The sequence below is a fragment of the Symphalangus syndactylus genome, chromosome 24, assembly GCF_028878055.3.
Source record: "Symphalangus syndactylus isolate Jambi chromosome 24, NHGRI_mSymSyn1-v2.1_pri, whole genome shotgun sequence".
Taxonomy (NCBI): domain Eukaryota; kingdom Metazoa; phylum Chordata; class Mammalia; order Primates; family Hylobatidae; genus Symphalangus; species Symphalangus syndactylus.
The window spans coordinates 39281663-39295671 of record NC_072446.2 but is presented as its reverse complement, the minus strand read 5'-3'; the positions used below and the strand labels follow the sequence as shown (position 1 = coordinate 39295671).

Genomic DNA, 14009 nt, shown 5'->3' with positions numbered 1-14009 from the left:
GCCTCCCCCCAGGGTTCCACCTGTTGCTCTCCCCACAGCATGCTGGGGGCTAATTCTGATGTCATCTTTCTGCAGAAAACCACTAGCCCATCCCTCCAGACTGCCACCCTCAAAGCCATCTGCCCAGGCTCCATCTGACACTCTTGACATCTGCAGTTCCCAGACCCTACGATGTCTCCACTCTGGGGGCTCCTCATCCTCTTCGGGTTGCTGGCCTTGCCCTTGGCACCATACAAGCAGCCTTGGCCTGGCCTGGCCCAAGCCCACAGAGACAACAAATCCACCCTGGCAAGAAGTAAGCTAAGCCCCGGGCTCTGCCTGCTGCCCACGGGGTTGGGGAGGTGGGAAGGTGCCATCTGGGCTCCACCGCTAACCTGCTGGGTGACTTCAGGTTAGTCACTTACCCCCTTCTCTTTTTCTTAGACCTCAAGTACAGAAAATTGAGGTTGTGTTTATCATATGCCAATTTCTAGCACATCCTCATTGGCACAAATCACTGCAAGGTCCCCCTTTTGTTTTATTTTCTTATTTTCCCCCTTTATGCCTTATTCTCACCCCATATCCCTACTGCCTTGGCAGGCATTGCAGTGTGTTTAATGGATATATTTAAATATGCCTGTGTCCTTGTATGTACAGTACTTTAATTTACATAAATTGTATTGTACTTTAATTTACATATATTGTATAGTGTTGGGTTTCACTCAACACTATGCTGTTGACATCTATGTTGCTTCAGCTGGTGCAGAAAGAGCCATAAGAGTCATCCACCTCAGTTTATTTGGCTGTTCCCCTCTGGATGGACATGCAGGTTGTCTCTAACTCTCTACGATTATAAACTACACTGAGATGAACCTCCTTGCAAGTGTCCCTGTTACAGCCTGTGGGAGAATTTCTCTGGGATATACCCAGAAGGAGAGTGGCTGGGTCCTGAGGTAGAGGTAAACTCAATTTAATCAAAACTGCCAGAATCGTCTCTAGAATGGCTGTGTGGTCTACACGTGCTCCAGTAAGAAATGAGCATACCCGTCTCCCCATGTTCTCCAGCACTGCCGAGTACTGAGCTGTATCGGTCAGCTAGCGCTGTCCTCACAAGATACCACAGACTGGGAATTAAACAACACACATTCATTTTCTCACAGTTCTGGAGGCTGGAAGTCCAAGATCAAGATGCAAATAGGGTTGGTTTCTGGTGAGGCCTGTCTTGCTGGCTTGCAGACGGACACCTTCTCGATGTCTCCATATAGCCTTTTCTCTGTGCATGCAGAGAAAGAGATCTCTTCTGTTTCTTCTTATAAGGACACCAATCCCATCAGTTTAGGGCCACACCCTAATGACCTCGTTTAACCTTAATTAGCTTTTTAAAGGCCCTATCTCCAAAGACAGTCTCACTGGGGGAGGACAGGACACATTTTGATCTATGACATTATTTTTCTACTTTTTTTTTTTTTTTTTTTGCCAGTTTGATGTGTAGTTGAGTGATAACTACTTGTTTTAGCTTGACTTTATCTGGTGAGTGGGAAGTTTGAGCATCTTATACTTTTGTTAACCATTTTGACTTTTTTTCTTGGAGACAGAGTCTCACTGTGTCACCCAGGCTGCAGTGCAGTGGCATGATCTTGGCTCACTGCCACGTCCACCTCCCAGGTTCAAGCGATTCTCCTGCCTCAGCCTCCTGAGTAGCTGAGATTACAGGTGCATGCCACCATCCGCCATGCCCGGCTATTTTTTGTATATTTAGTGGCAATGGGGTTTCATCATGTTGGGCAGGTGGTCTCAAACCCCTTACCTCAAGTGATCTTCCCACCTTGCCCTCCCAAAGTGCTGGCATTACAGGCATAAGCCACTGTGCCCGGCCCGATTTTGACTTCTTTGAATTCCCTGTTCTTACCTTTTATCCATTTTTAAATTTGCTTTTCTAGGTTTTTTTAATACTCTTTGATTTGAAGAGACATTACTTAAATTCTTGATATTAGCCCTTTGTCAGATTTATGCATTGTGAATATTTCTCCCAAACTGTCATCTGTTAACTTTGTAGGTCCTTCACTGAACAGGAATATTTTCAAATTCATCAATATTTTGTTTTATAGTTTGTGTTTGGAGAGTCTTAAGACCTTGCTCCTACCTCAGATGTATTCTACTTTGTTTTTTTCTAATAGCTTTAAAGTTTTACCTTTCACATTTAAGATTTTAACCCATCTCTAGAGGCTATGTTTATGTATGCCTGTGTATGTAAGGCAGAGATTCAGCTTTGCTTCTCTCCATATGACTCAGTTTCCCCAACTCATATACTAAATGATCAAATTCCCAAAAATGAGGATTCACAGCTGAACTCCCTATGCTGTATCTGTACATCTGTTTTACACCAATAACATAATATTGTAAATACAACATTTTTGTAAAATGCTGTTTTATCTGACAGACCTGTATTCTTCCAAATGAATTTTAGAGTGTGTTGAGTTCCTTTAAAAAATTCATCTGGCCGAGCATGGTGGCTCCCTAGCACTTTATGAGGCTGAGGTGGGAGATCGCTTGAGCCTAGGAATTCAAGACCAGCCTGGGCAACATATCAAGATCCTGTCTCTACAAAAATAAAATTAGAAAATTAGCCAGGCATGGTGGCACACGCCTGTAGTCCCAGCTACTTGGGAGGCTGAGGTGGGAGGATCACTTGTGCCCAGGAGTTTGAGACTGTAATGAGTTATAATTGAGCCACTGCACTCCAGCCTGGGCAACAAAGACCCTGACTCTTAAAAAAAAAAAAAAAAAAAATTGGGCCAGGCGCACTGGCTCACGCCTGTAATCCCAGCACTTTGGGAGGCCGAGGCAGGCAAATCACGAGGTCAGGAGATCGAGACCATCCTGGCTAACACGGTGAAATCCCGTCTCTACTAAAAATACAAAAAATTAGCCAGGCGTGGTGGTGAGGGCCTGTAGTCCCAGCTGCTCGGAGAGGCTGAGGCAAGAGAATGGCGTAAATCCGGGAGGCGGAGCTTGCAGTGAGTGGAGATCATGCCAATGCACTCCAGCCTGGGTGACAGAGTGAGACTCCGTCTAAAAAAAAAAATCTGGAAATTTGATTGGAGTTAAAATGAATATGTTAATTTGAAGAGAGTTGATATTTTAGACTTCCCAATCATAAACTTAGTGTATGCTTCCATTTATTCAGATTTTACTATATATCCCATAATAGAATTTTAAAGTCCTATCAATGTATTGAGCATGATTTATTAATGTGATTCCTAGAGAATTTATAGTTTTCATTGCCATAGTAAATGCTACCTAATCTTCTATTATATTTTCTAGTTGGAATTGCAGGTACACATGGAAGGAAAGCTGTTGACTTCTTCTGATGTTCAAAAGCCTTGCTGACCTCTTATAGTTTTATTGTTTTATTTATTCTTGGGTTTTTCTATCTAGAGGATTATATTGTCTGTAAGTAGTAATAGCTTTATCTTTTCTCTTCTAAGCCTTACACTTCCTGTGCCTTTTTCTTATCTTGCATTGTAGCCAGAGCCTTCTACAGGAATGGAAATGAATCCAGAATTCCCCTCCAAGTATATTTTCTGTAGGTTTTTGGAATATAGTGTTTATCACATTAAGCTTGTTCCTTATGCCCCTAGCTTTAATGAATTTTTCTTACTCATAAGTCAGTATTGACCTTTAACAAATGTTTCTCTGCATCTAAAAGTTAATCACTTTTTTTCTCCAACCTACTAAATGATAAATTGTATTAATAGATTTTTCTGCTATTGAACCTTCCTAACACTTCTAAAATGAACGTTTCTATGATGTACCATTAGATTTTTTTTTTTTCGATGGAGTCTTGCTCTGTCACCCAGGCTGGAGTACAGTGGCGGGATCTCAGCTCACTGAAACCTCCACCTCCCAGCCTGGGTTCAAATGATTCTCCTGCCTCAGCCTCCCAAGTAGCTGGGATTACAGATGCCCCACTACCATGCCCTACTGATTTATGTATTTTTAGTAGAGACAGGGTTTCACCATGTTGGCCAGGCTGGTCTCAAACTCCGGACCTCAGGTGATCCGCCCGCCTTGGCCTCCCAAAATGTTGGGATTACAAGCATGAGCCACTGTGCCTGGCCAAGATTTCATTAGCTAATAGTTTGTTTAGGATCTTAGCAAACTTTTCGTACATAAAACTAATATGTAACTTTCTTTTCTTGGTACTGTCCTTGAGGCTAGGAAGGTTATACTAACCCCAGAGAATGAATTTAACATCTTTCTGTTTTTCTATTTTCTTTCACAGTTATCTCTTTATAAAGTTTGATAAAACTGCGTAAAATCTAGGTCAGAAGCTCTTGGAGAACGAGCTCTTCAATCACCATTTTTATTTGTTAAGAAATTCTTAATTTCTTTGGTTATGGATGTTTTCTATTTTTCCTCATCAAAACTTGGCATTTTGTGGTTTGTCATAAATGTATCCTTTTCATTTAGGTTATTGAATATATTGGTGTATAATTCTGAACCCAGGTAACCTCATTTATACAATAAATGTGGTTAGAATGTTAGTTCATGAAACTGCTTTTCAAACTTAAATGCTGGAAAGTATGTGAAAAGTGCTTTGACTGTGCATATGTTTATTGCTATGACCAGTAGCAGCTTCTCTGCAGTAACCCAGAGTTCTCAGCATAGGGCCTGATCTCAGGTAGGGTCAAGGCAGTGAAATTATATTATCAGTTAGAGTACTTAGCTGCAGGCAACAGAAAACCCAACTCAACCTGGCTTACACAACAAAAAAAGTTGTCATTTTACATAACTGAAAGTCAGAGGTAGGACAAGCTCCGGGTTTGGTTCAGTCATGAGTTCAAAGCTTACTTCCAGACTAGATTTTGTCTATTTCTCAGCTCTGCTATCATCATGGTTTTATCCTCATGCTGGTTCCCAGTGTGGTAGGAAAATGGTGACCCATGGCCATTGGCGCTATAGGCTGTCTTGCTTCTTTCAGATAGGAGAAAGAGAAACGAATTTTCCCCTCAAACACGAAACATGAGCTCTCTTGTTTGGTCTGATAGAGCCAATCGGGTCATGTGCCAACTTTGAACCCAAAAGAGTCAGTGAGGGTGAGGCACACCTGATGGTTCAGATAATCAACAGCCTCATCTAGACCAGGAATTTAAGGGAGTACTTGAATCAAATCAGGGTTCAGATGAGGAGGATAGAATGAATAAATGGATAAACGGATGGATAGATGGACAGATTGATGGATGGATGGATGTATGGATGTATGGATGGATGGTTGGTTGGATGGATGAATGGATGGATGGATGAGTGGATGAGTGGATGGATGGATGAGTGGATGGATGGATGGGTAGATGAATATTAGACTGGCAGCCACTGGTGTCTGCTACTCACAAATTCCCAAGCACCACTATACTATAATCATGAACCAAGAACTACTAAGAGTTCTGGGCATACCTATAGGTTCACTCTATCCTTGAAACTATTTGTTTAACATATATCTCTCCTAGTAGACATAAAACGGGTTTGTACCCTCAGTGCCCAGCTTGGGGCCTGACACCCAGTAGATGCTCATTAAATATTTGTTGGATGAATGAATGAATGGTCTTAATATTCCTCACAAGAACCCTGTGAGGTACTGCCCCTGTTATATAGATGAAGAAGCCAAGACCCAGGGAGATGATAGAGCCAGGATTTGAATCAAGATCTGCTACTCCAGACACATTCTTGTTTGTAAGCGACAGAAACAAACATTGCTGAAACAAACAACTCCAAGGTGCTGTCTTGGAGGAGGGGGATGGGGTATGACAAAGGTTTCTGCTGCTCTGCAGTAACTCAGAGTTCTCAGTGTGGAACCTGATCTCAGGACAGGTCAAACCAGTGAAATAATGTGCCCTGAGGTACACTCTGAGGTTCATCAGATCTGGGTCCTCATCCCAGGCAGAAGGATCTAGAGACAAAATAGGCAGGACTGAAGCATCTCCATAGCTTTAAAAATTCCTTCCTTTGGGAGATTTATTCTTTTCTGGTGGAAGCTCCACTGGGTCCTGCAATTTATTCTAGACATGGTGTGGAGCAATTTACATCTATTCTCTCCATGCTTACCCATCTAATTTTCTCTTCAACCAACATTGACTCTGATCTACATCCCATATGTTAGCTCCGTGCTCCAGACTGAAATACAGTGTTGTGTGAACTTTCAACCAGAATACCCTCCTTTGAGCAGCTGTTGCCTGCCAGACCCTCTGCAAGTGTTTTTCTTTATTTCTCACATCAATCTTGCAAAGCATAATTTCATAGATGAAGAAGGTAGATCTCCATGGGGAGGTGGTGACATGCACCACTCACTAAGCAATCAGAGCTTGCACCAGCCTGCAACCCAGGTCTCCGAATCCCAAGCCCCCCACCTTTTCCATGACACTGTGCAAAGTCAGTGGTCCTTGTGCATTTCCAGTTATTGCTCAGGGCCTCATAAAGCACAATGCAGAAAGCCGAATCCAGAACATCCACTTTGGGGACAGACTGAATGCCTCAGCACAAGTGGCCCCAGGGATGGTGGACTGGCTAATCAGCGGCAGGAAACACCAGCAGCAGCAAGAGAGCAGGTGAGACCCTGAGTTCCATCCATGGCCCTCGAACTCTTTATAGAGCTCTAGATAAAAGGGTAGAGCTAGATGGTGGGCTGGGGAGGTGCAAGGCCTGTGAAGAGGGAAGGTAGGAAGATTGAAAGAAGAGAAGGTGGAAGGCCCATACAAGGAAGAGTGGGGGCCCAGCTGCACAAATCAAAACTGTGTGGCACTGTTAGGGCCACTCTGGGGCAGCTTGCAGTCCAGGGCTCCCGCACCTGACTCTTGCCCTCAGAGCATCTGTAAAAGAATCACACTCCAAATCCCATTGCCAGGCCCTTTTTGTAGTCGGACGGCCTTGTTTCTCAGCAGGAAGCTTTACCTGTTCTGAGGTCCCTCACCCTTGTGGGCCTCTGCTCTTTCCTTGTGCAGCATCAACATCACCAACATTCAGCTGGACTATGGTGGGATCCAGATGTCATTCCTTAAGGAGTGGTTCTCGGCAAACATCTCACTTGAATTTGACCTTGAATTGAGACAGTGAGTCATACAGAAGCAGCATCTGAGAGTTGCTGGCCCTCCTCGCAGGGAACCTGGGAAATTCAGATCTTTCTGATCCCAACCTAAATTCAAATCCTGGCTTCCAAAGCCACTTGCTGTGTGACCTTGGGCAAGTCACCTCACCTCTCTGAGCCTTGGTTTCTTCACCTGAAATATGGATGACAATCATTAGTCCGTGGAAGGAAGTCATTTGCTCATTCAAACCTATGAGAGTTCACAACAACTGGGCTTGATTAAAGAGAGAAAGAGAGAACTGCTGTAATCATCTCATCGCCCCTGCTCACCATTCTCCTGTTCAAACTATCCTTTGACGTCCACTGCCCCCAAGAAAGGGAGGATGCAGCTAAATGGGAAAGATTTTTGAAACAGGGATTAACTCTCAACGTTTGAATTTCCAAAGGCCTATTTAAGGGGTTTTCAAAGTCACTCTGGCTACAGCTGTTTTCTGTTTAATCACTGACTTCAGGATTTAACTGGGCCTAGTTTGTTGAAAGGACTCAGAGTGCCAGGGGAAGCCCTGACGGTGGACAGTGCCCGTCTTTGCCAATACGGAGATTTCTACTCTTTCTCTGCCTCCTCCCCTTGCCCTTCCTCCTCTTCCTCTCTCATCTGCAGGTCCTTCGATAACAACATCATAAAGATGTGTGCACACATGAGCATCGTTGTGGAGTTCTGGCTGGAGAAAGACGAGTTTGGCCAGAGGGATCTGGTGATAGGCAAATGTGATGCAGAGCCCAGCAGTGTTCGTGTGGCCGTCCTCACCAAGTAAGACCCCAGCTGCCCCTCCCCAGAGCTGGGCCTCCTTCCTGATGAGCCCCAGCGGCAGCATCACTTCCTGACCATCTCCTAAATTAGTCCAAAGCAGATCTCATCCTTCCCCCAGGATTTGCTCCTCCTCCCATGTTCCCATCCATGATGACCCTACCACCCTCCCAGAAGCCAGACTCTTCTCTTTCCTCACTCCTCAGGCCCATCATCACCAGTTCCCATCAATGACTTGCTAGTAGCCCTCAGCTTCTCTCTTTCATCTCCATCTCCTACTCCACTACCTGGAGCGCTACAGGAACCTCGCCTGGCTTTCCCTGGCCCGGATCTCCCCTCCTACACTCCATTCCCCATCCTGCAGCAGAAATAACTTTCTAACACAGAAATCTGGCCATGCCCAAGCCCCTGCTCCAAAGCCTCCAGTGGTTCCCAGTGCCCTCTGGATAAAGAGCAACTCCCAAATTTCACTCAAGGTCCTGCTTGTCCTCTCCCTTGCCAACTTTTCAGCCCTTTGTCCTCCACCACACACCGTACATTTTCACACCATTGTGCCTTTGCACATGCTGATCTTCTTGCCTGGAATGCCCTTCCCATCTTCTCTGAAGCTCCTCCTTATCCCTCATTCATTCATATATTTCCCAAAAACCTACTGTATGCCAGCACCACACCTGATGCTAGGGATACAGTGGTGAACAAGACACAAAATACAGCTTTAATAAAGCTCCATAGACTGGCAGACCAAGTCTTTCAATTTCAACTGACTGTAAGTCCCTTGAAGGCAAGACTTGTGCCTGATTTATCTCTGTAATTCCGGAATGCTGAAAGCAATGAAGACCTCAGTGGATGTCTGTTCATTTATTCATCAGATATTCATTGAGTACCTAGATTGTACCAGACATTCATGGGAGGACAGTGTAAGGGAAAGACTCTGGAATCTGGGCTCTATTGCCATGTTTCTAATATAACCAGCACTTATTAGCTGTGTGACCTTGGGCAAGGTCTGAGCTACCCCTTTGATGGTCGCTGGCAATGATACCTCTGGCATGGGGCTGAGTGAGGATTAAAAGACTGTGGAAGGTATACTCAACACATACCTCCTGGCTTTAATATTGCCTGGATTGCTCTATTCTGTTCTGTAACTCTACCTTTCTTTCTAGGGCTATCCCACCAAAGATGAATCAGTTTCTCTACAACCTCAAAGAGAACCTGCAAAAAGTTCTCCCACACCTGGTAGAAAGTCAGGTAAGTTTAGAAAAACCTTTGCATCTTGAGCATCCTTGAGTCCGAGGGTTAAGGCATATCCACTGGCAATTTAGCAAAGGATTTCAAACATTGGGTTTCAGAGCTTGAAAAATCTCAATTTAAAATTTCAGTTTGGCCATGAGTTTTGCCACCCTATCCTTGAGCAAGAGACTTTGCCTCCCTGAGCCTCAGTGTTCCCACCTGTAGCATGGGAACCACCATAGTCCCTATCTTATATGATGAGGATTTGTGGAGACAAAGCGTGGAAGTGTTGTGCGTGACACTGAGCAGGTAGTTGGTGCCCACTACAAGGGAGCTGCTCTGGCCACGATTCCTACTGGAAAAATCCCATGGAGTTGAATTTTCCTGCCACAGGCACTTCAGTTTTCCTTTTCCAGCCCCTGGCCTGATCCTTCTCTCTGTGCTGATGGTCCAGGTATGTCCTCTGACTGGTGAAATCCTCGGGCAGCTGGATGTGAAACTGTTGAAAAGCCTCATAGGTGAGTGTCTGGTCCATCCAGTGAGGACTCCTTAGGACTGGCAAGTGGCTGAAAGAGGTACCCCCGGCCCTGGAGCCCCCAGGGAGGCCTGCTAAGGGGCGTCTGCATGTGCTGTGAGAACACTTTAGAGGTGACCATATTATGATGACCACACTGTCCCCCAAGAGAGCTGAGACAGCAGAACGTGCCCCTACCAATCAGGCTGTGCCCTGCCAAGTCACTGAAGTCATCAGGTTACCAGAGATTCTAGCTTCTTCCAAAATCTCCACCCAATCCAGTAGGGAGCACTGGCCCCACCAAAAACCTGAGACCATCTCTACTCCAGTTAGAGATAAACAGTTACAGTCCCTGCCCATATAGAGCTCATAGACTAGTGAAGTGAAGACACAAAGAAGCAAATAATTCAGCATCATTTGGGGAGGGTTTTCACATAAACGCTCCCGGCACCTGCCTTTGGTCACCATGGATGGATGAGGGTTTCCCTTCAGTGTGGGAGTTGGGAGGTGGGCATGCTGGTGACAGACACTACCTCTTCTCCTTACAGAACAGGAAGCTGCTCATGAATCAACCCACCATGAATCCAGCCAACCCTCTGCATGCCAGGCTGGAGAGTCCCCCAGCTGATTACCGCTGATCAGAAGGAAAGTCCACATCTTGGGACCTTAAGTCTCCCTTAGAGTGGGGCTTCTGCTACCCTAAAAACTTTACCCCAGGCCCTGTGGACATCCCATCCTCTCCCACAATAAACTCTAGCTCTGAAGGGTGCACAGGTCCCTCCTGCCTGGGCCCTGGGGTTTAGGTCTAGAAGTCAGACCTGATGTGTCAGTATCCTCCTGAGAACCAATATACCTATGGTTGCTTATCAGCCCAGAAATACCCCAGGACCAAAAAAAAAAAAAAATGCAAGGAGGGGCCTATTGAGATTTCTCATTCTCTCATTCTTTCATTCCATATTTACTGGGCACCTAATATGTGTCAAGAATACTGCTGGGCTCCAAGAGGGTGTAGAGAAAGGGTGAGAGAGTGGAAAAGTGAAACCATGGGCACAAACACATCTGAGCTCACCTTCGATTCAGCCCAACTGGCAGTTCCATGAGGGTGTAGGTGCCATGCAGCATGGTGACCCACGAATCCCAGCCCCAGCATACAGCTGGCACAGAGTGTGTGCTCAGTAAATATTTGTGGCTCAATGAGTGGATGGATTCTAGTCTTAGGATCCACTAGCTGCATTTGGGACAAAGCTTGTTACCTTTCGGTCTTCATCATTTGCGAAATGGAATAGAAATCTTGCAAGATGTGGAGCAACAGAAGCCATCCCATGCTGCTGGTGGGAGATAAATTCTACCACCACTTTATAAAGCATCTCCTAAAGTTAAACATAGGCTTGCTTTACAACTCAGCAATTCCACTACCTAGTGTATTCTCCACAAAAATACATGCACGTGTGGAGCAAAAGGCAAGGAAGCTCATAGCAGCAATGTTCATCATAACCCCAAACTCAACATCCTCCCATGCCCATCAAAAGAATGAATAAATAGAATGGGCAGATATCTTGTGGGATGGACACCCACTGGAATCTCTATAGTGATGGAAATGACCTACAACTGAACACAGCACGTGGATGAATCTCATAAACAGAATGTTACATGAAAGAAGCCATATGCAAAAGGGCACATGTCGCATCTCCCATTTATGTGAGTCCAAAAACAGCAAAATGAATCCGTGCCGCCAGAGATAAGATAGTGGTTACCTTGGGGCCAGGGTTAGATGCTAGGAGGGCATTGAAGGGGGCTTCTGGAGAGCTCACAGCATTCTGTTTCCTGATCTAGGTGCTGGGTATGGGAAGGGATATTTGGTTTCTGAAAACTCATTGAGCTATTTACATATACGCATTTTTCTTGTGTGTAATGTACTTTAATAATTTTGACAACAAAAATATTGGCTGGTTGTGATGGCTCACACCTGTAATCCCAACACTTTGGGAAGCTGAGGCTGGAGGATTGCTTGAGGCCAGGAGTTCAAGACCAGCCTAGGAAACACAGCAAGACCCTATGTCTACAAAAAGCTTGAAAAATTAGCTGGAGGTAGTGGCACACACCTGTAGTCCCAGCTACTTGGGAGGCTGAGGCAAGAGGATTGCTTGAGCCTAGGAGTTCAAGGTTACAGTGAGCTATGATTGCAACACTGCACTCCAGCCTGGGTGATAGAGCAAGACCTTGTCTCTCTAAAAAGTCCATATATGTATTTATAATGCAGGACACTTGTAAGGAGTAAAGCCATGAAAAACCATTTGCAGTATATTTCACATGTGATGGGTTCATGGGAAATGCTTATTAAATGTCACTTAATCCAGCCAGGCACAGTGGCTCATACCTGTAATCCCAGCACTTTGGGAGGCCAAGGTGGGTGGATCATTTGAGCTCAGGAGTTTGAGACCAGCCTGGCCAACATGGTGAAACCCCATCTCTACTAAAAATACAAAAATTAGCCAACCATGGTGGCAGGTGCCTGTAATTCCAGCTACTTGGGAAGCTGAGGCAGGAGAATTGCTTGAATCCAGAAGGCAGAGGTTCAGTGAGCCAAGTTCTTTCCACTGCACTCCAGTCTGGGCAACAGAGTGAGACTCCGTCTCAAAAAAAGAAAAAATGTCAATTAATCCATTGTTAATGATTTGACTGTTGACTATTCAATTATTAAATATGGATTGCCACTCTCTTCCAACCAAGAATTGGAAAAGCAACCTGAGAAATCAAGGGAAAATAACACACACATATTAATCACAGTAGCGCACGCATTAAGCACTTGTTATATACAGAGCTTCTTGGTGCTCAGAGCTTACATCCAGCATCTTATCAATGCCTCCCAGCAACCTCACCAGATACAAAATTTCAGCTCACTTTATACATGAGAAGCTTGAGGCTCAGAGAAATAAAGTCACTTGTCTAAGGTCACACAGTAAGGAAATGGCCACATTGACTGCACTCAGACAGCCAGCTCTAGAGCCCACACTCTAAACCACTGTGAATCCTCCCTCCTGGTCTTCCTTCCTTCCAACACCCCTCACCCCACCACACACACACACATGCACACATACAAGGGGGGGGCTGATGAAATATGTGTTCAGTGGGACTGACAAGCTCAAATAAGGAAATGTCAATAGCTCAGAGATGAGAATAGGGCAGGAGAATCTCGCGTTTCTGTCTTTCAATTCAAGCTCCCTAATCCGAAATGCTTCATCAGGGATTTGCAACCCTAAACGCTAGTGTTCTCCTTGCCAGCTGTGAGCTTGTGGAGTTCTTCCTGCTCATGATTCAAAGAGCAAACACAGGAGGGCCAGGCCTGGTCCCTAACAAGCCTGCCTGGTTCACTGGTGAAGGCAGCTTTTGTCTGCCTTCCTCCTGACCCTTCCTGGGCTGGCTCAGGTCTTCCTGTAGGGACCTCCTTGGGTTTCTGACATTCTATTTTCATTTTAAGGTTCATGGAGCATGGACTCATTACATTTCCTCCCAGAAGGGCTTGTTGGACAATGGACCTCTATTAGGATACTGGGGTTCACACTGGGGGATGGTTTAAGGCTCAAATGCAGCCCCAAATATTCAGAACCTCAGTCCTGGCTCTGCCCCTCTGAGCTTTATAACTTCCATGCCCTCCCACTACTGGGCACTGACTCTGTGCCAGATATTGGGCTGGGAGCTACATGTGTTTCCCCAAATTGTAGCCCTCCCGCAGCCCTAGGAGGTGGATGTCATTAGCTGCATGACATAAGCAAGGACATTGAGGCTCAAAGAGGGGGTGCAACAAAGCAGTTCTAGAGATCTGTCATACAACATTGTGCCTACAGTTAACAATGCTGTATTGTACACTTAAAACTTTGTTAAGGCCAGGCACGGTGACTCACGCCTGTAATCCCAACACTTTGGGAGGCTGAGGTGGGCAGATCATCTGAAGTCAGGAGTTTGGGACCAGTCTGATCAACCTGGTGAAACCTCATCGCTACCAAAAACATTAATACAAAAATTAGCTGGGTGTGATGGCACACACCTATAATCCCAGCTACTTTGGAGGCTGAGGCATGAGGAATCACTTGAGACTGAGAGGCAGAAGTTACAGTGAGCCGAGATCATGCCACTGCACTCCCGCTTGGGAGACAGAACAAGACTAGGAAGGAAGGAAGGAAGGAAGGAAGGAAGGAAGGAAGGAAGGAAGGAAGGAAGGAAGGAAGGAAGGAAAGAAAGAAAGAAAGAAACTGTTAAAAAAAACAACAACTCTGTGGATCTCATGTTAAGTGTTCTTACTACAATAAAAATTTTTTAAGGACGTGCACGGTGGCTTACATCTGTAATCCCAGCACTTTGGCAGCCAAGACAGGTAGCCCACTTGAGCCCAGGAGTTCGGGCCA

The 14009-nt window shown here is 45.2% G+C and overlaps 1 protein-coding gene across 2 annotated transcripts; it reads left to right on the top strand.

Moving 5' to 3' along the window:
• Window positions 1–10370, top strand: BPIFA3 (BPI fold containing family A member 3). 2 transcript variants are annotated; one of them, XM_055265537.2, is made up of 7 exons: window positions 1–295; window positions 6431–6581; window positions 6975–7082; window positions 7719–7868; window positions 9026–9110; window positions 9547–9610; window positions 10155–10370. In XM_055265537.2, the coding sequence occupies exons 1-7, from the start codon at window positions 172–174 to the stop codon at window positions 10232–10234; spliced, it is 762 nt and encodes a 253-aa protein (XP_055121512.1). In that variant the 5' UTR covers window positions 1–171; the 3' UTR covers window positions 10235–10370. The 2 variants fall into 2 exon arrangements, with proteins under 2 accessions (XP_055121512.1, XP_055121513.1); XM_055265538.2 differs by lacking the exon at window positions 6975–7082.
• The last annotated feature ends 3639 nt before the right edge of the window (window positions 10371–14009 follow it).

Coding starts and splice junctions, on each gene's coding strand:
- BPIFA3 (XM_055265537.2), top strand. CDS start 172: ATGTCTCCACTCTGGGGGCTCCTCATCCTCTTCGGGTTGCTGGCCTTG. Junction 7,083..7,718: donor TTTGACCTTGAATTGAGACA/GTGAGTCATACA, acceptor TCTCATCTGCAG/GTCCTTCGATAACAACATCA. Junction 7,869..9,025: donor CGTGTGGCCGTCCTCACCAA/GTAAGACCCCAG, acceptor CTTTCTTTCTAG/GGCTATCCCACCAAAGATGA.